This window comes from Scardinius erythrophthalmus, assembly GCF_964197995.2.
Source record: "Scardinius erythrophthalmus genome assembly, chromosome: 25".
In the NCBI taxonomy this organism is placed as follows: Eukaryota; Metazoa; Chordata; class Actinopteri; order Cypriniformes; family Leuciscidae; genus Scardinius; species Scardinius erythrophthalmus.
The window spans coordinates 2,278,422-2,297,167 of NC_138245.1; the positions used below are offsets into that span (position 1 = coordinate 2,278,422).

Sequence of the window (18,746 nt, forward strand, 5' to 3'; positions counted from 1 at the left end):
TGATGGGTAACGTATTTATTCTGTGAAACATTAAATAGCCACAGCTAGCCGGTTAGAATTTTTGACAAAATGCTGCATCGTTAAATCCTTAGTTGAAATTAAACCAGCTATATATGCAGCCTTTTTGAGTTTAAATTTGTTTAAATTCTAAATTCATCATGTAATTATCGTAGGCCTATTCATTGTGGACGTTGCGTATTTAAAAGTGAGAAAAGCGTTTTGTATGAAATCCATACGCGCAGTTTCCCTCACAGGGCTCGCACGTAAAATCAGCGGGAAATGAGTCTCTAATGTAGGCTAGCTAGTGTGAGTGAAAAATCTGCTGGCGTAGTTTTAGAAATACTCGTCAGATGAAGTGACTGAGGTAAGTTCCAGCACAGTCTACATGTGTCTTCTGTAATGTCTCGAACCATCGTTTCTGCCAAAAAAAGGCTTTCAAGAGCTTGATAGCCTAGTTTTTTTAGTAAATGTATGACTTGCAATCTTTATAAACAGCGACTGAGGAAAGGAGAAATAAATGGACAGGTTTTGAGAAGAAAATGATACCCGTTTAGTTGAACGAATGATCGTCAATATTTAAAACTTAAAAAATGTAAACTTACATGATAGCCTACCCTATCACCATGCATGTCATCTTTCATTTTATTGTGTAACATCTAAACGAGGCGATCATCAGCGCTGCCAGTCAGGAGATTAATGAGCAACTTTGTGGGTTTGTGAGTTTTAATGTTAAAGACACTATCAACATTACAGTAATATTTAAAGGCCATCTTTCAATTTAATTTTATAACTTAATTTATACAGAATTTTGTATGAAAATGTCAATTCAAAAAGACATACATAAGAATTCATATGTTTTATAAGACCCACGGGCAGAAATTAAGAAAAAAGTGTACCTATTCTAAGCTAGGCTTCAAAAAACCGCCCTTTTCCAGAGAACGCGTCATATGACGTAAGGACAGGCAAACAAAGGCGGGGGCGCTGCCCTGGACCCTGGTTCTCAGTGTGGGTTTACGTAGTCTGAGAGGTGGTAATAGAAAAGAGAGCTTGTCGTTATCATTATTATATAGTACGTTTGAGTTGTCACAATGGTGAATTCTTGTGTTTGTTTTGGATGCAACAACTCCAACTTGTCTGGCCATCGGGTCCACCGATTTCCAAACAAGAAACACAAAGATTTCCGTGCTTGGATACGTTTCGTCCAGGCAAAGAGAGGCCATTTCGCTGCCTCCTCGGTGACAAGACACACGGTGGTATGCGAAAAACACTTCACACCGGACAACTACAACCAGGGAGATCTTATGGAATTTCGCATGGGATTTCGACGAAGAGAGTGGGTTAGGCTGGCAAATGGAGCTGTCCCATCAGTGCATGCAAGTCCACCAGCAAAATCTGGCGGGAGTGAAGAGTCCGTTAGCACTAGCAGAGAATCTGCGCGCCGAAAACGGGAGCTTTGCACAGTAAGTCTTATAATACTGTATACAAATTGTTGCATCGAAATGTAGCTCTGCATGTAATTTCTGCAAATGTATTTTTCTTGATGTTATAATGGATTAGTCTTGGCATGACTTAGTTTGAGAAGTTAACGTTAGCACCATGAAGGCACGAAAGCCCGCCTAGCTGTTAACGTTAGCTTACTCCTGTTACACCCCGTGAGGCTGCACATGAGCCTCCTGACACTTATTTTATTGAACTAATAAGACGGGCTTCCAGACTGCGACCATTTTCTGAGAATGTGGGAGTCAACATTTTATGTGGTCGCATTTGTGCGAGTGCATGCAGGTTCATGTAACGTTAGCCTACTAAGTTACTCGGTTAAATTCACGCATACATTTTCCTGCATTGAACTTGGTTTAGCGCCCGCCAAAGTGAATTTTTGTCCCGCCAAAGCTTTATTTGATCGGTGAGTAATAGATGAACTGCTGCGCTTGGCTTGTGACAGTGTGCATGTTTCGAGCAGAGAGAGAGAGAGACCCTGTCGCGCGCGCGCACTCTGTAAACAAGACTTCACCGTCTCCAAAACGCATCCAAGTAATGCTTTACACTTTCGCCTGGCATCCGAAGAGAGAGAGTGCGCGCGCGACCGGGGCTCTCTCTCTCTGTGAAGCTGGTATCAACAGGGCACATGCGAGGGAATGCAGCTCGGGACAACTTTGAAAAGATTTTGAAAAGATTAGCAGTCTTTTAAATAATGCATGAATGGGGTATTTTCATGAAAGGACTACATTTTTTTAAAGTTTAAAGTTGTGATTTTGTTTTCAGATTTTGGGAGAGAGTGCTGCCAGCAAAGACGGGGCGGGTGCAACTGCCACTTCAGATCCTGAAGATGATGTAGATGGAGACATCTCTACAACGGACCCTGAGCCAGTAGTGGTCCATCGTGGATCACAGTGCAACATAAGATGTTTACATCGTTCATTAGGTAGTTAGCTTATATCTAGCATTCACCATACATGCCATATACAATCACAAATAAGGATTACATGCCAAAATTTTTCATGATCTCCATGGTTACTATTTTGTAATTTACACTTTTCAGACAGTAAACATTAAAAATTATGAACTTCATAATGTTAGAAAAATATATTTTGTACTGGGATGCATTAGATTAGTGCATGTGTTGTTGCCAATGAATGTACAATGGTGAACAATTATTAAGATGAATCTCTTTCATCTAAGCTGTTCAGGTAAAGTCTCAGATGGTGGATGTGGGGACTCAAACCGAAAGGTTTGAGCATCGCAGATCAACTCCACTGGCCAGTCCTGAACAAAGTGATGATGAATGGTCATTTTCTGATATCATCAACCATTCTGGTGATATGTCATGGAGTCCCGGGGAGGAGATGTTGAGCGAGTCCTCTGAGGAGGAACCAGAAGAGCTGGAATCTCTCAGTGACCCAAAGTAAAAACCTTTTTATTAATGGAAAATGTCTGATTGTGTATCAAAAAATGTCATAGTCAGAATTAATGTGTTTTTTCCTTTTCTTGTTTTCAGTGCTGTTGACAAGTTCATTGTTTGCCAGAGGCAGTTGCTGTCTTTGTTCACGGTTTGTCCTGCATGCTGTGGGGAAACCCAGGGACACATAATGCACCCGGAAGGAACCTTCATAAAAGTCAAGCAGGTAATGTCTTATTTGTCAACTGTCTGTGAGGAGCTGAATTATAGTCTGTGAATGTACAGTATGTATATTCATTATTTGTGTCTTAACTATACAGGTATTTCACTGCCTCATCTTAAAGCTGCTTGAGTCTTGAATCTTCTCTCATCTTTCAGGCCTGCGGAACTTGTGGTTATGAGCGTTACTGGCAAAACCAAGAGAAGGTGCATCGAAACATGCCTGCCTGCAACCTTTTACTCAGCGGTGCCATCCACTTCTCAGGTTGCATGGCTACTCAGACAATCAGGATGCTGAAGCTGTTTGGACTGCAGTGCATAAGTCCCGGCACTTTTTTCCGCCATCAGCGCTATTACACTATCCCTACCATCGTGCAGGCCTGGAGGAATGAGCAGAAGGGGATCATCAGGGAGTTGAAGGAGACTGGGGGTGGATTGATCCTGTCTGGTGACTGCAGGTAGAATGGTCCAGCTCACGTCACTGATGTAGAACAGGTCAGTGTATTTTTGCATTAACCTCTAAATGTAACTGTTTTTGACGTTCTTAGATCAGATTCTCCTGGACACTGTGCCAAATATGGTAGCTACTCCTTGATTGAGGATGGAATTAACAAAGTTTTGGATGTTCAACTTGTCCAAGTAAGTTGATGTCACATAAAAATCTTGCGTCTGATTTAGTTACTAATATTACTGTTACTGTTAATAATCCGTTGGTTTTACAGAGCTCAGAAGTCCCAAGCAGCTCTTGGTGTGAGCTAGAGGGTCTAAAGCGGAGTATGCAGTTCCTGATGGACCAAGACATGCAAGTGTCTGCTCTGATAACAGACAGAAATCGGCAGGTAATGATGCTAGGAGAGATCTAAAGCTGAACAGCATATTGACATGCACCGTATCACTCAAAATAAGTTCTAAATTCTATAAAATCAATTTGTGTCTTATTTGTTTTAGGTGGCCAAGTGGGTACGTGAGAAAATGTGTTCAGAAGGAACAAGGCATTTCTTTGATGTCTGGCATATTGGGAAAAGTATGTATTGTGATGTTGGTAGTTCTATATAATAGACTTGTTTTTTGTAGTTAAATTCACTTTCCTAATAATTAGTTTGCTCTGCTCTGTTTGTCTGCTCTGGAACAGGCGTACAGAAAGCACTGGATGCTGCTGCAAAAGAGAGGGACTGTGAGGATCTGAAGCTGTGGAGGCCAGCCATTATCAACCATCTGTACTGGACCGCAGCTTCCACTCCTACAGGAGATCCAGATGAGATGCAGGCAAAATGGCAGAGTATGATAAATCATGTACAGGACATACATGAACACAGCACTCCTGCATTTACCAGCTGCGCACATCCACCGTTGGAAGGAGAGGCAAGAAACAAGGAGTGGCTGGAACCAGGTACAACATAGTGGCCTATGTTAAAAGATGTCAAATGTTTAGTTTGTCAAGTTTAGTTTGGTTTTATCAATACGTAACCCCATGTGTACTAATAATTACTTGTGTTATGAAATGCGACAGACTATATGACATAATATGTTTTATTTAGGATCACCAGCAGCCACTAAACTGGAGAGTGTAGCTGCCAGGAAAGCACTGGTAAAGGATATTCGACAATTGTCACCTCAGCATCAGACATTCTCCCTGGAGGCCTACCATTCCCTCATTCTGCACTTTGCGCCCAAACACACTGGCTTTTCTTTTCTTGGGATGTACAGCAGGTAGTGTTATCACTCAAAAGTATCAATACTAATAAAATTAGGCATTTATTTTCAGTTTCAGGATATTGCAATACTTTTGTAGCAGGATGATGACAGAATGAATATGGCTAAAAACTAATGCAGTCTTGTATAGCAGACCAAAATGTTATTGATTGATAACTGCATTACATATTATTTGCAACAAAAAAAAAATTGCAAAGATGAGTCATTGTCTTAGACCCATTTGAACTGAAAACATTAATGTCATGTATTTCTGTTGCATTTCACTGCATTGGGTTAGCTTTGGAGACCTAATGTTCTATCTACTTATCTCCTACAGACTTCTCTTGGCGGCCCTACATTACAATAGTAATGGCAACAGAGATGTAGCTCGAACCAGTGAGGGTGAGGCACGCTACGCCGTTCGCTACCCACGGTTTCGGAAAGGTGGCTGGGTAGTCCACCCCATCAAGGAGAAACCATCTTACGGTTAGTAGATTCACTTAGTTTTTCAATATCTTTTTTATGTGGGTCAACCATGTTACTAAATGTGTTCTAAACATTTCTCTCCTCAAGGATACGCAACAAATCTTATGGTCTCTCTGGTAGAGGAATACTCAAAGTCACCACAGGCCCTACAAGAAAGCAGTGCTGTCTTGTCCTCTGCTGCCCCGCCCCCCCTCACCACTTCCCTCCAGAAGGTTGCCAAGGATGAGGCAGTCAGCCTCCATCTCGCACAACACTCACGCTTTAACATCTAATAAAAGATCAATTTTACCAGTTGAGTTTGTTTCACTATGGATTTATTAATCATCTTCCAAGCGGGGCCACTGGAAACCTTTGTATGTTTGTCCCTCCTCTGCAAACTGCCTCCTTATTGCTGACACAACACACGAAGGTATGGCTTTCCTAATGTCCCTGCCTAGTATTCCGTACGCCCAGCGGACAACCTGCCTGTATGCGGTGTATCGGAACTGCCTGTGGTGGAGATTGGGACATAATTACATTTTGATCATACCATGGTTTCATAATAAACAATTCCAATGGTAAATATTGCATGTCCTGTTGGCTGATATTCTACTGTACTACACAACACCAAAATTGTTTTTATAGTAAGTATATGGAAACCACTGAGTTTAAAAACCTGCTTAACAGGATTTACTATTTTGGTGTAGAAAAGCTGGTTCTTTAAATTGCAGTGTGAAATAATTTTTGCTCAAAACATACTCTGGTCTGCTGGCTTGGAGAGGGCCATGCTCCTGTCTGAAGTTCATGTATGCTATCTGCAGCACAAAAGGATTCAGACAGGATGCTTCAAACCCTGGATGGAGTGTGAGGCAGGTAATGTCTTCTGGGGGATCTAGGGTTTGGACAAGGGTCCAATAGGCGTCGACCTCCCTACAGCACACACTCTCCACTGCTGATGGCATAGCCTCACATCTACCACACAAGCACCTGTTAAACAAAATGTGCTAAGATAAACTCACTCTCCTTCCCTCCTTGTAGCTCTAGTGGTTGGTGTAAGACCTTGTAAGAAACGACATGTAGACTACCTACTTACTTCCTAAAGCTTATGTAAATATGCACTGTAAAAAGACGACCCCCCCCCCCCACACACACACACACACACACATTTATGCACAGTATAGGCTGTCAATTAGATGCATTTATCTGCATGCCTTACACCCAGTATCCCTCCAATTGACAATAAAATATCCTTGTAACAATGACTATATTTACATGAACAGCATATTCCCGTCCTAACCGGAACACTAACTGCTTTCATACATGTACTCCGCAGTACATGCGAGCTCATTTACATAATGTCCGTCGGAAATACTAGGAGGGGAATAGTATAACAGCCGGCTAAGTTCGGAATTCCAGCTGGCCGGTTATGTTGTTCAGATATACGGCCCAAACGCTTGACATCTGCAGAAGCAGAACATGCGGACACCTAGGTCTGAAAGCAGCTACTGATTAAAAAAATCAGCTAGCAATTTCTACAAAATTTCACGATAAACTATGTTGTGCAGAAATGCACAGCTTTTCCATCCCTGTCCAGACTAGCTGACCGTCACAGATGTAAGCTAACGTTATAGCCTACAGCATTCATTAGAATCTGGGATCTAAACTCAACATTTTAAGACACATGTTGCATATGGTGACAATCTACATGGATGCTTGAAAAACAACAAAGTTGACAGCAATATTGCAAAATATGATTTATTAAAGATGCAATGTGATAAACATGGAGACAACGTTAGCCACAATTAGCTATAGCCTGTGGTCACTCACCAAGACACCTGCCCAATTCTCCACCGATTCTCCTCACACCACAACTCTATCTCTCTCCTCTGTCCATTTACCCTTCCCCTTAACTCTGCCTGACCCCTCTCTTGCCTAGGTGGCTCATAATTATACGGCAATGGCCCATCGTAAGAGTTTACATTAACCCCTACTGCAACCTCTTCACTGTCTGACTCCATTACGAAGAGATGAGATTTACCGGCCGTTGCGTCACTTCCGATCAGAGCGTTTTTGACAGCGGAAGTAATTTTACTCACACTTTCTTTTTAAAAACTTTTTTCATGCACATTTATGATTAATTTCTTCACGCAAATCGAGTTCCTACACTATTTATCTACACGTTCATTCACAGGGATCTTCAACTTGAAAGATGGCCTTTAACTTTTAATAAAGTAATGTTTTATTTCAATGCCTTAATGTTGATAATATTTGTCCAAATTACTCTTTTATTACTATTACTATAATTCAGTTTGCAAATACTGAATACACATTTTGTTTATTTTTCACATTTGGTCATTTGGTAATGTTTGCAATAATTTTAATTGCATATTCAATAATAAATTGATACTTCCACAAAAAAAAGCTTAACTTGCATGTCAGTTTTATTGCAACACTCTAAGTGATTGTCCGGGAAGCAGACACACTCTATCAGTTTAAATCTAGACTAAAACGCATCTCTTTTACCTGGCATTCATATAGAACATTATACATTTATATTATTCAAATCAGTTAAATGATTATTAGGACACTTTCCTATAACACCTGATGTACTCGTATTTAATAAGAAGAATGGCATCTATGCTAATGTTTGTCTTTATGTTCATTCTAAAGTTTACTAAAGTCAGCCGGATCCGGGCCGTATCCAGATCAGAAGGTGGACCTGCGCCTGGACCCATCCATGACGCATCCCTGAAGTGCCAGCCTCATTAGCCCTGTGAAGGCCTCATCGACACGACTGATCCTCAACAAACTCGTCTCCATACCGGTGTGATGACTCCGACTTCCAACCAGATGGAACTGGATAAATATTCTGAATGTTCTTATTCAGTCTGACCTGTAATGCTGCCTGAATCATAATTATACACTGTTCGCTCGATGGCCAGAGGAGAACTGAACGACTGAGCCTTCACCCAAGGTTTTTTTTCTCCGTTCTGTCACTGATGGAGTTTTTGTTCCTTGCCACTGTTGCCTTGGCTTTTGGCTTGCTTAGTTGGGGACATTTAATATTCAACAATATTATTATAAGGTGGACGATGGCGCAATTTTCTTCTATAAACAAACTTTGTTGTATTATTTTCATGTTACAGTATCACTGTGAAGCTGCTTTGATACAATCTGTATTGTAAAAAGCACTATATAAATAAAGATGACTTGACTTGACTTGTATAATCAACAGGTGAGGACCAACATGGTTGAATATTTACAAAATGAGATGACTGGAGAATTGCTGCACATTCTGTGCCTCAGGGATGAGACGAGGGGGACATGTCAGACCTTTGACATTGATTAACATTTGTATTCGTTAAAGAAAAGTATTAAAGAAATGTATCAAATAAATAAAAATAAAAATGAGATTGAAATCACATATAAAGTGGCCTCTCTGGTTTATTGTATTACAGAGATAATAATTATTTTACATTCGTAATATAATAAATATTTGTTACTAATTTTATTAAGGCAATGAGACAAGAAATAACCCAGCACATGAGTAAGACTTAACCCAGCAAGACGGTTAATTTCACCCACTGGTTGGGTCAAATGAATGACCCAGAAATATGGGTTAAATGGTAAAACCCAGCACTTGGGTCAAACCAACCCAGCGCGTGTTCTGTCCAATAGTGACCCAGCGGTGTGGTTAAGGTTGGGTTATTTTTTAACCCAGCAGTTTTTAGAGTGTATTATTTTATTTCCACTCGGTTTAACATCGTGATGAGGGAAACTTGTAAACCTTCTAGCCGAGTTAGAGCTGTCAAACTAGTAATACTAACCATATGTAAAACAACAGTACAACATAATATTTTATGAAATCATACATGTATAACAGGGCTTGACATTAACTTTTTGCTCACCAGCCACTGTGACTAGTGGTTTTCCTAAGTTACTAACCACTCAGCATTTTCACTGGCCAAAATGTTTTGGTTCGGAAATTTGTTGTTGGCTATATGTAAATGACCACTGTACCACAAGTCTACATGAAATGCATAACAGGACAGGTCATCAAATAGGCCTTTTTAGCTCTGATATGGTTGTGTGTAAAGCTCCTTAAATCTAGATGGAGAAAACAGTTGCTTGTCTAATTTTTTTTTTTTGTAAATATAATTTATTCTCAAGCAATATTCTCATCAGTGTTTTATCAGCTATGACATATTTAAATTTAGCATATTTTGTGTATGAGCCTATACAGTAGCCAAGTGAAATATGTGATTTGACAGTTTATTTTATTAAATATCAAAAATCCAAAAGGTGTGCATCATACCTAACACCTAGATGAACACTTTGCAGTTGGTTTTGTGACTGTAAGTCATTCTCTTCAAATGCTATTGAAGTTAGAAACGACATATGTCGTGTTTAAGTTTAGAGACAGTCCCTAAATGCGAATATCGAACGTCCAATGTCAAGCCAATTTTATGGCAATCCCATCAGATGCGCTACGGTTCTGCGGTAACTTTGATTGAAACTATATTCGCTGCTGAAATAGAACAAAAACAGAATTAATCTCCTAAGTAAGTAGGCTACTACATCGCTCGTACTCTTTTTTGAGTGCAAATTTCAGTGAGTGAGAGCGTGCTCTGAACAAAACTCCCGCGTTTGTAATCTGAACAAAACTCCCGCGTTTGTAATTCTGATTATTAGACATTGCACTCATAAACTTAAAAGAATCGCGTGTGTTTGTTCTAATGCGCAACGCGATTACTGTATAAGAGATGCCTTTTGAGAAGACTTAACCCGCCAAAGTGGCTAGTGGGAGTGACTGTGTTACATGCCACAGCTGAAATCCACCCGCGAATGGCGGGTGTTAATGTCAAGCCCTGATGTATAATGATAATAATACGGCCAAACGTATGTTTAAAATTACTTACCAATTTTCTTGATTCCCGTTTTACCACGCTGAGTTCTTCCATGCGGTGTAACAAGATGGCGGAAAGCTGAACGTCCTCACGCACGACCACGGATGACGTTAGAAGTCACGTGACAATGGGAACCAATATTTTTAATTTAATTTAAAGAAATGTATTTACTTTACACTAACAAGACTTACTTTTAATTTGACTCAACCGAAACTTTTTACGTAACATTGATGGCTAGACAGAAAATTAAATGTTTTGAGTTAGATCAAGTATAACAACTTCTTTAGAGTAATGACATGCCTTGTGCATTTTTTTCACACAAACCATGGCCATACATATTAAAAGAGATACATTTTGTGGTATTAGACTTTTGGAGAAAGAGTTAAAATGCTCTCAATTAGCGGACGACACTGCTATTTTTTTAAAAAGTGAAACTGAAGTTAAAAAAGCTATTGAGTGCCTTAATGTTTTCTCTTCTGTATCTGGTTTATGTTTAAACATTAAAAAATGTGTGTTATTCCCCTTGAAAACATGTAATCATAATAACATTTTTGGTATTCCAGTAAAGGAGTTAGTAGATTATTTAGGCATTAAGATCTGTAAAGACCAAAAAGAGAGAAATAATTTAAATTTTACACCAATTATAAGGAAAATTAAACAAAAATTTTATTCATGGTTAATGAGAGATCTCTCATTAAAGGAAGAATATTATTATCCAAAACTGAAGGATTGTCACGCTTGGTATATACAGCTCTTGCATTAGATGTTCCACAATCAATTATAAAAGAGGTGGATACTGTTTTGTTCAATTTCATTTGGAAGAACAGACCTCATTATTTAAAAAAAACTGTTTTATGCAATCCAATTGAGGATGGTGGTCTAAATGTACTTGACTTTAATACTGCTAATTGCGTATTTAAAAATAAGTGGATAAAGAACTACTTTAACTCTAAAGGCAAAATTTGAAATATCATCCCTGAGTTCATTTTTGATAAGCTGGGGGGCTTAGAATTTTTTTTGAGGTGTAATTTTGATGTACCGGTAAATAAGATTCCGATAAAGCTTTCTTCTTTTCATAAACAGGTTTTTCTATTATGGATGCTCATTTTTAAGCATAATTTTTCTCCACACAAATCTGTGATTTGGAACAACAAATATATTACATTTAAAAATAAATCTTTATTTTACAGAAATTGGTACAATAACGGTATAATTTTGGTCAGACAGTTATTTAAGAATAATGGACATCTTTTTAATTACTGTGAATTCCTTAAAGGAGAACTCCGGTCAATTTTAACATTGAGCTCATTTTTTTGTACATTTGCCGAGTTCACGCGCGTTTTATAAAAGCAATAAGGTACTCTAGGCTAGTGCTGTATCATCTGAATAAGTCACGGCTGAAGGGCGTTGTTAGGCACGACGCGAATATGAAACATTGGCCGAGGTTCTCGGTTAAAGCTAGCGGGTATTAATGTCTGGCTATAATTGTTGTAGAAATTGTGTTACTAAGACTTCTGTACACCCAAATAGTTGAATTTCCAAAACAGCCTAATACATGAATGAACCTCATCGTCGATTATGGTCTAGTCTGAGTCTAACATGGTCAGACTGTCACGGTTCATAAATCCTATGTCTCTTCCTTGTCTCGTGTTCTGTTGTTGTGTGTGTGTGTGTGTTAGTGCTAATTGTGTGGGCGTGTCTACTCATTAGTGCTCATCAGTGTTCCAGCTCATCATCCCCGTCACCAGCTGCAGCTCATCTCATCACCCTATATATACTCACCACTTCCTCATCTCCTTTGTCAGATCGTTGTGTATGGTGTCCCGGTTTGTTTCCCAGTCGTGTGCCTTCCTTTGTTCCTGTTCCTGTTCCTGTTCGTGTTCGTGTTCGTGTTCCTGTTCCTGTGGATTACTTTGGATTATCTCACCTCTGGACTCACCTCATCGCACTGCTGCACCTCACCACCGGGTTTCATCTGGCCATCGGGGTCCCTGTGCCGCTAGCCTGTTCTCTGGACGTTACGTCATTCTATATCACAATAAAGAGTTTAACTTGCATCTTGCTTCCTGCCATCATTTCATGACAGAACGATCTGACCTCACCATGGAAGCAGCGAGTGACTCTTCAAGTTCACTGGAAACGTTTGTGAGCAACAGCAGACAGAGAATGGACGCTCAAGAGAAAAACCTCAACAATACAGCTCGCGCTGTTCAGGCGTTAGTGGCGCAGGTGTCCGGGCTCACCCAGCAGATTCAACAGCTTCGCATTCCCACTCCGCCACCCACGCCGCCGATTCCCCCACCACCAGTACAGCCCTCCCAGTCGGAGCCCCGCCTGCCGGTTCCCGAAGCCTATTCAGGTGAACCTAATTACTGTCGTGCTTTCCTAACCAGGTGTTCGATGCATTTCTCTCTTCAGCCCAGAACATTTCATGATGAGCGGACCAAGGTCGCGTTCGTACTGACGCTCCTGACTGGGAAAGCGGCACTATGGGGAACGGCGGTGTGGGAGAATCGGGACAAATGCTGCTCCTCGTTCCAGAGGCTCTCCGATGAAATGAGGCGGGTATTTGATCGCGCTGTTGCAGGAAGAGAGGCTGCTAGAGTGCTGGCAGATCTACGACAAGGCGAGAGATCCGTGTCGGATTTTTCGATTGAGTTTCGAACCCTTGCAGCAGAGAGCCGATGGAACGAGGAGGCGCAGTGGGACATGTTCCTGCATGGGCTGGCTGACCGCGTCCAAAAGGAAATCTATGCCATGGACCTTCCCACCAGACTTAATGACCTCATTGCTCTGGCCCTAAGAGTGGACGCACGGCTTTCTCGTGTAGAGCGACGTGATCAACCTAACCGTCCTTCTGGAGGTACCGAGGGATAGCATTCCGGAGGTGGGGACGCAGTCAGCCCCGTCTACGATCACGAGCCCATGCAGGTGGGTCGAGCCCGGCTTTCCCGGGAGGAGAAGGAGAGGCGGAGATCCCTGGGCCTTTGCATGTACTGTGGAGGAGCTGGACATTTCGCTTACAGTTGTCCGTTAAAAGGCCCAGCCCTGACAGTAAGTATGAGGCTACTGTCGGGTGGGATCTCTGCCGAGAAGACCTCATCAACATCTACTCTCCTTCCGGTAAGACTCCGATGGTCAACTCACCTCCACGACTGTCGGGCACTTCTGGATTCAGGGGCTGAGGGTAATTTCATGGACCACACTTTTGCATACAAGTTTCAAGTTCCCCTCAGACCCCTCACACACCAGATTGCAGTACACGCCCTCAATGGTCAGAAGCTCCCCACCATTTCACTAGCCACCGAAGACATCACCCTCATCACATCAGGCAACCATACTGAGACCATCTCCTTTTACATTCTGGACACTCCTCTTGCACCCATCGTCCTTGGTCACCCCTGGCTCACCCGTCACAACCCCAAAGTGGACTGGCAGTTAAAGTCTGTGTCAGCGTGGAGTAATTTTTGTCACAAGTCTTGTCTTGTGTCTGCTTGTCCGTCTGTTTCTGTCCCTGTGTTTCAGGAGGAGGCAGTGGATTTATCTAACGTGCCCGCGGAGTACCTGGACCTGAAGGAGGTGTTCAGTAAGTCTCGGGCTGCTTCTCTTCCCCTGCATCGTCCCTATGACTGTGCTATTGAGTTATTGCCAGGTACGTCTCCGCCTAAGGGCAAGTTATATTCACTCTCTGTCCCTGAGAGAGAGGCCATGGAGAAATACATTTCTGATTCTCTAGCAACGGGGTTCATCCGCCCTTCCTCTTCTCCAGCGGGGGCGGGGTTCTTTTTTGTGGGGAAGAAGGATGGATCGTTGCGACCTTGTATTGATTACCGGGGGCTGAACAGCATTACGGTAAAGAATACTTATCCTTTGCCGTTGATGTCTTCAGCCTTCGAGAGGTTGCAGGGAGCATCTATCTTCACGAAATTGGATTTACGGAATGCTTATCATTTGGTCCGCATCAGGGAGGGGGATGAGTGGAAGACCGCTTTTAACACCCCCAGGGGGCACTTTGAATACTTGGTTAAGCCTTTTGGCCTTTCCAACTCCCCAGCGGTCTTCCAGGCACTTGTCAATGACGTGTTACGAGACATGGTCGATCAGTTTATATATGTCTACCTGGATGACATATTGATTTTTTCATCGTCTCTCCAGGAACACGTGCAACACGTCCGACAAGTGCTTCAGAGGTTGCTAGAGAATGGGCTTTATGTCAAGGCGGAGAAATGCGCTTTTCATGCACAGTCTGTTCCTTTTCTAGGTTACATCATTTCGGATGAGGGAATGCGCATGGATCCTGAGAAGATCAAGGCTGTGGTGAATTGGCCAAGTCCAGATTCCCGTAAGGCCCTACTGAGGTTTCTGGGGTTCGCCAATTTCTACCGGCGTTTCATTCGCAATTTCAGCCAACTAGCCGCACCTCTGACCGCCTTGACCTCCCCCAGAACGACGTTCAGGTGGGGGTAGGTGCAGTGTTATCCCAGCGTTCTCCTTCAGACGACAAGATGCATCCTTGCGCGTTTTTGTCTCATCGTTTATCCCCTGCCGAGCGCAATTATGACATTGGCAACAGAGAGTTGTTGGCGGTCAAGTTAGCATTGGAGGAGTGGCGCCACTGGTTAGAAGGGTCGGGGGTACCTTTTATCGTCTGGACCGATCACAAGAACTTGGAATACATTCGGACTGCTAAAAGATTGAACTCCAGGCAGGCTCGGTGGGCTCTTTTTTTCGGTCGTTTTGATTTTACTCTCTCGTACCGCCCGGGTTCCAAGAACATCAAACCCGATTCTTTATCACGTATTTTTGACCGTTCCGAACGCCCGTCTACTCCCGAGTGCATTTTACCAGAGACTCTATTCATCTCTACACTCACATGGGAGATCGAATCGAAGGTCAAGAAGGCCTTAGAAGGGGTAACGCCTCCGGCTCGTTGTCCACCGAATCGGTTATTTGTGCCTGAGGGTTTACGGTCCAGCGTTATTCAGTGGGGACATTGTTCCAATGTGGCTTGTCATCCAGGAGTTAATCGAACTAAATTTTTAGTCAAGCACGATTCTGGTGGCCTCTTATGGCTCGTGACGTTCACAGTTTTGTCTTGGCTTGCTCAGTTTGTGCCACGGGTAAGACTTCTAATCGACCTCCAGATGGGTTACTTCAACCGCTGCCGGTGCCTTCGAGACCCTGGTCCCATATCGCTCTAGATTTTATCACCGCCCTCCCACCCTCTCAGGGTCACACGGTAGTTTTGACCGTGGTGGACCGGTTCTCGAAGGCGGCCCATTTCGTTCCCTTGCCCAAATTACCTTCAGCCAAGGAGACAGCGTTGATTGTCGTTAACCACGTCTTTCGGCTACATGGCCTCCCGACAGACGTGGTTTCTGACAGAGGACCCCAATTTGTGTCCAAATTTTGGCGAGAATTTTGTAAACTCCTGGGGGCGACTGTTAGTCTGTCCTCTGGGTTCCATCCCCAGAGCAATGGTCAAACTGAGCGAGCCAACCAGGATTTGGAGAGAACGTTGCGATGTTTAGTGTCCAAGAATCCTTCATCTTGGAGGCAACAACTGTCTATGGTGGAGTACGCCCACAACACGTTGCCAGTGTCATCCACAGGCCTATCACCGTTTGAGTGTAGTGTAGGGTACCAGCCACCAATTTTTCCTAGTCTGGAATCCGAAGTCGCGGTCCCCTCCGCCCACGCCTTCGTCCAGAGGTGTCGCCGTACTTGGACCAGAGCCCGTGAGACTCTACTCCAAGTGGGGGCGCGCACCAAGGCCAAAGCCGATCGCCACCGCAGTAGGCCTCCCGTATACGTCGTCGGTTCTAAAGTGTGGCTTTCTACCAAGGATATTGCTCTCCGCTCCGTTTCAAATAAGCTTGCACCTAAATTCATTGGCCCGTTTTCTGTCACTAAAATCATTAGTCCGGTGACAGTCCGCCTCAATCTCCCTCCAGTGTACAGGAGAATTCATCCCGTTTTTCATGTGTCCAAAATTAAGCCCGTTTTCTTTGCTCGCATTAATCCGCCAGTCCCGGTTCCCCCCCCCCGCCGCGACTCGTAGACGGGGAACCTACTTATTCGGTCAATCGTGTTCTGGACTCAAGACGAAGGGGACGCGGATTCCAGTACTTGGTGGACTGGGAAGGTTACAGTCCGGAGGAGAGAAGGTACCAGCTAGAGACATCCTGGATCACTCCCTTATCGATGATTACAATCGGCAGGTAAGGGAGCCTGGGAACGCCAGGAGGCGTTCCTAGGGAGGGGGGTACTGTCACGGTTCATAAATCCTATGTCTCTTCCTTGTCTCGTGTTCTGTTGTTGTGTGTGTGTGTTAGTGCTAATTGTGTGGGCGTGTCTACTCATTAGTGCTCATCAGTGTTCCAGCTCATCATCCCCGTCACCAGCTGCAGCTCATCTCATCACCCTATATATATATACTCACCACTTCCTCATCTCCTTTGTCAGATCGTTGTGTATGGTGTCCCGGTTTGTTTCCCAGTCGTGTGCCTTCCTTTGTTCCTGTTCCTGTTCCTGTTCGTGTTCCTGTGGATTACTTTGGATTATCTCACCTCTGGACTCACCTCATCGCACTGCTGCACCTCACCACCGGGTTTCATCTGGCCATCGGGGTCCCTGCGCCGCTAGCCTGTTCTCTGGACGTTACGTCATTCTATATCACAATAAAGAGTTTAACTTGCATCTTGCTTCCTGCCATCATTTCATGACACAGGCTGGTTGTTTCCATGTTCTAATGTTGCGGCAGCTTCCCGCAAAAGCTCATTAACAGATTTCGCCATATCTCGTCGTCTCGATTACAATTTTAAATAATTTTGTTTCACACATTCAACTCATGCACACGGGATGATGACTTAGCTTTACAGAAGGCGTGTCTCAGCGCCGTTACTAGAATAAGCCACACCCACTCATTAACATATAATTTGCATGCAGGTTGTCTTTGAAAATGAAAACGAAAATGAAAACTGTGAAATAAAAGAGGAATTAAAATGAAAACGAAAATTTACATTTGTATTTGAATTGTCACTATTATTGCGTGAGCGTTACTAAAGAGCATTGTAAAAACTGTATTTGTAGTTTATTTTTCACGTTTGGCTTTTCATTTTAATATTGGCAGTCTTGCCTCGAGACTGTAGTGGAAATGAAATGTGAAATCACCAATTGCATTTTATTTTTCAATTTGACAGGGATAATGCTGTGAAAATGAAATCATTTAATTTCATTCTCAATTTTGTCACATTTTTCGCGTACTGTTTTCTGTAATGAAATTGTTAATCTGGTTTTAATTTTAATTTTAATCATTTAATTTATTTATTTAAATTTGGCAGAAAATGCCTTCCATAACTTTGGACTTCACCCGAAAACAGGATGTAAACACAGGTATTTGCGCTGGCTTAAATAACATCATTTTTATACATTTCTTTCACATCTACTGCAGTCAGATTCACTCGTGTTCACTCTGAAGGAATCACTCACATTTTCTGTGCACTTGTAATGACACATCAAGGATGTTAAGAGGCTAAAAGCTGGTTTAAAACTTGCCCCATTGAAGTCAACAGGGTGCAAATTTTAAAAATAGAATAACTCGGTGTAGGCAACACCGATTTTTGTCGTTGTTCTCTGTATTGACAGCACTCCAAATGTACAAAAAAATGAGCTCAATGTTAAAATTGACCGGAGTTCTCCTTTAACTATTATAAGATCCCTGTAGCGGCTAAGGAGTTTGCAGTGGTTTTTGATGCCATTCCTAGTGGCCTTATTCAACTTTTATCAGGCAATATATCTTCTGAAGCTATCCCCATATATGGGTGATTCTTCAATTAGGGGAACTTTTATGTCCCCAGGTTATACATTCATGTTAAAAATACTATATTATAAAATAAATAGTTTAGTTATTTCAAATAATATTTATTGAACCACCAAAAAATGTTATACACTAAAATCAGTATGATTTCCATTTTTAAAAATGTTTTCATCACTAACATTTGGCTACTAAGGCCTTGTCCCCAACCCAGACTTTAAAACTTATCTGCTCTGAAAATGTGATAAAATGTTATCAGTTCATTAAAAAATCACAATATATGTTTAAAAAGTAACTTAAAAAGGCACTTGATGCATAATTCGGGTTCATATCTGTGGAATTTGTGAATATTTTTAACAATTTAGTATTGTCCACAACAATACTGTCATTACCATGACAGTCTACGATTACAACAAGGATATTTTTGAGGGTAAGACTTGTTTATGCCGTAACCATGGAAATGAAGACTAGCAGAGGAGCACATGTCAGCCATGAAAGAACAGTGATATTTGATGTCTGAAAAAGTAAGTAATTTAATCATGAATTCCTTCTGATAATGGAGTAGACTTATTCAGCGTCATTACCATAAATGCTGTAACAGCAGTATTTTGATAAATGTATATATATATTCACATGATTTATGTGTATTTAAAGTTCTTTTTGTACTAGCTGCTGAGTGATGTTAGCAAATCCATGACCTAGCATCTTTTTTCCTGAAAAAAATAAAAAATGTCATTACCGCAACACGTCA

The 18,746-nt window shown here is 42.0% G+C and overlaps 1 protein-coding gene across 1 annotated transcript; it reads left to right on the forward strand.

Moving 5' to 3' along the window:
* Positions 1 to 777: 777 nt before the first annotated feature.
* On the forward strand, positions 778 to 12,182 carry LOC308685328 (uncharacterized protein; the record flags this gene model as incomplete). The annotated part of the gene is made up of 14 exons (XM_081357027.1): positions 778 to 1,460; positions 2,263 to 2,422; positions 2,680 to 2,902; positions 2,996 to 3,122; positions 3,275 to 3,573; positions 3,664 to 3,754; positions 3,838 to 3,954; positions 4,064 to 4,139; positions 4,248 to 4,505; positions 4,654 to 4,825; positions 5,145 to 5,293; positions 5,381 to 5,523; positions 6,094 to 6,145; positions 12,019 to 12,182. Exons 1-14 carry the CDS (start codon positions 1,089 to 1,091, stop codon positions 12,180 to 12,182), a joined length of 2,403 nt encoding a protein of 800 aa, XP_081213153.1. The 5' UTR covers positions 778 to 1,088.
* Positions 12,183 to 18,746: the final 6,564 nt, after the last annotated feature.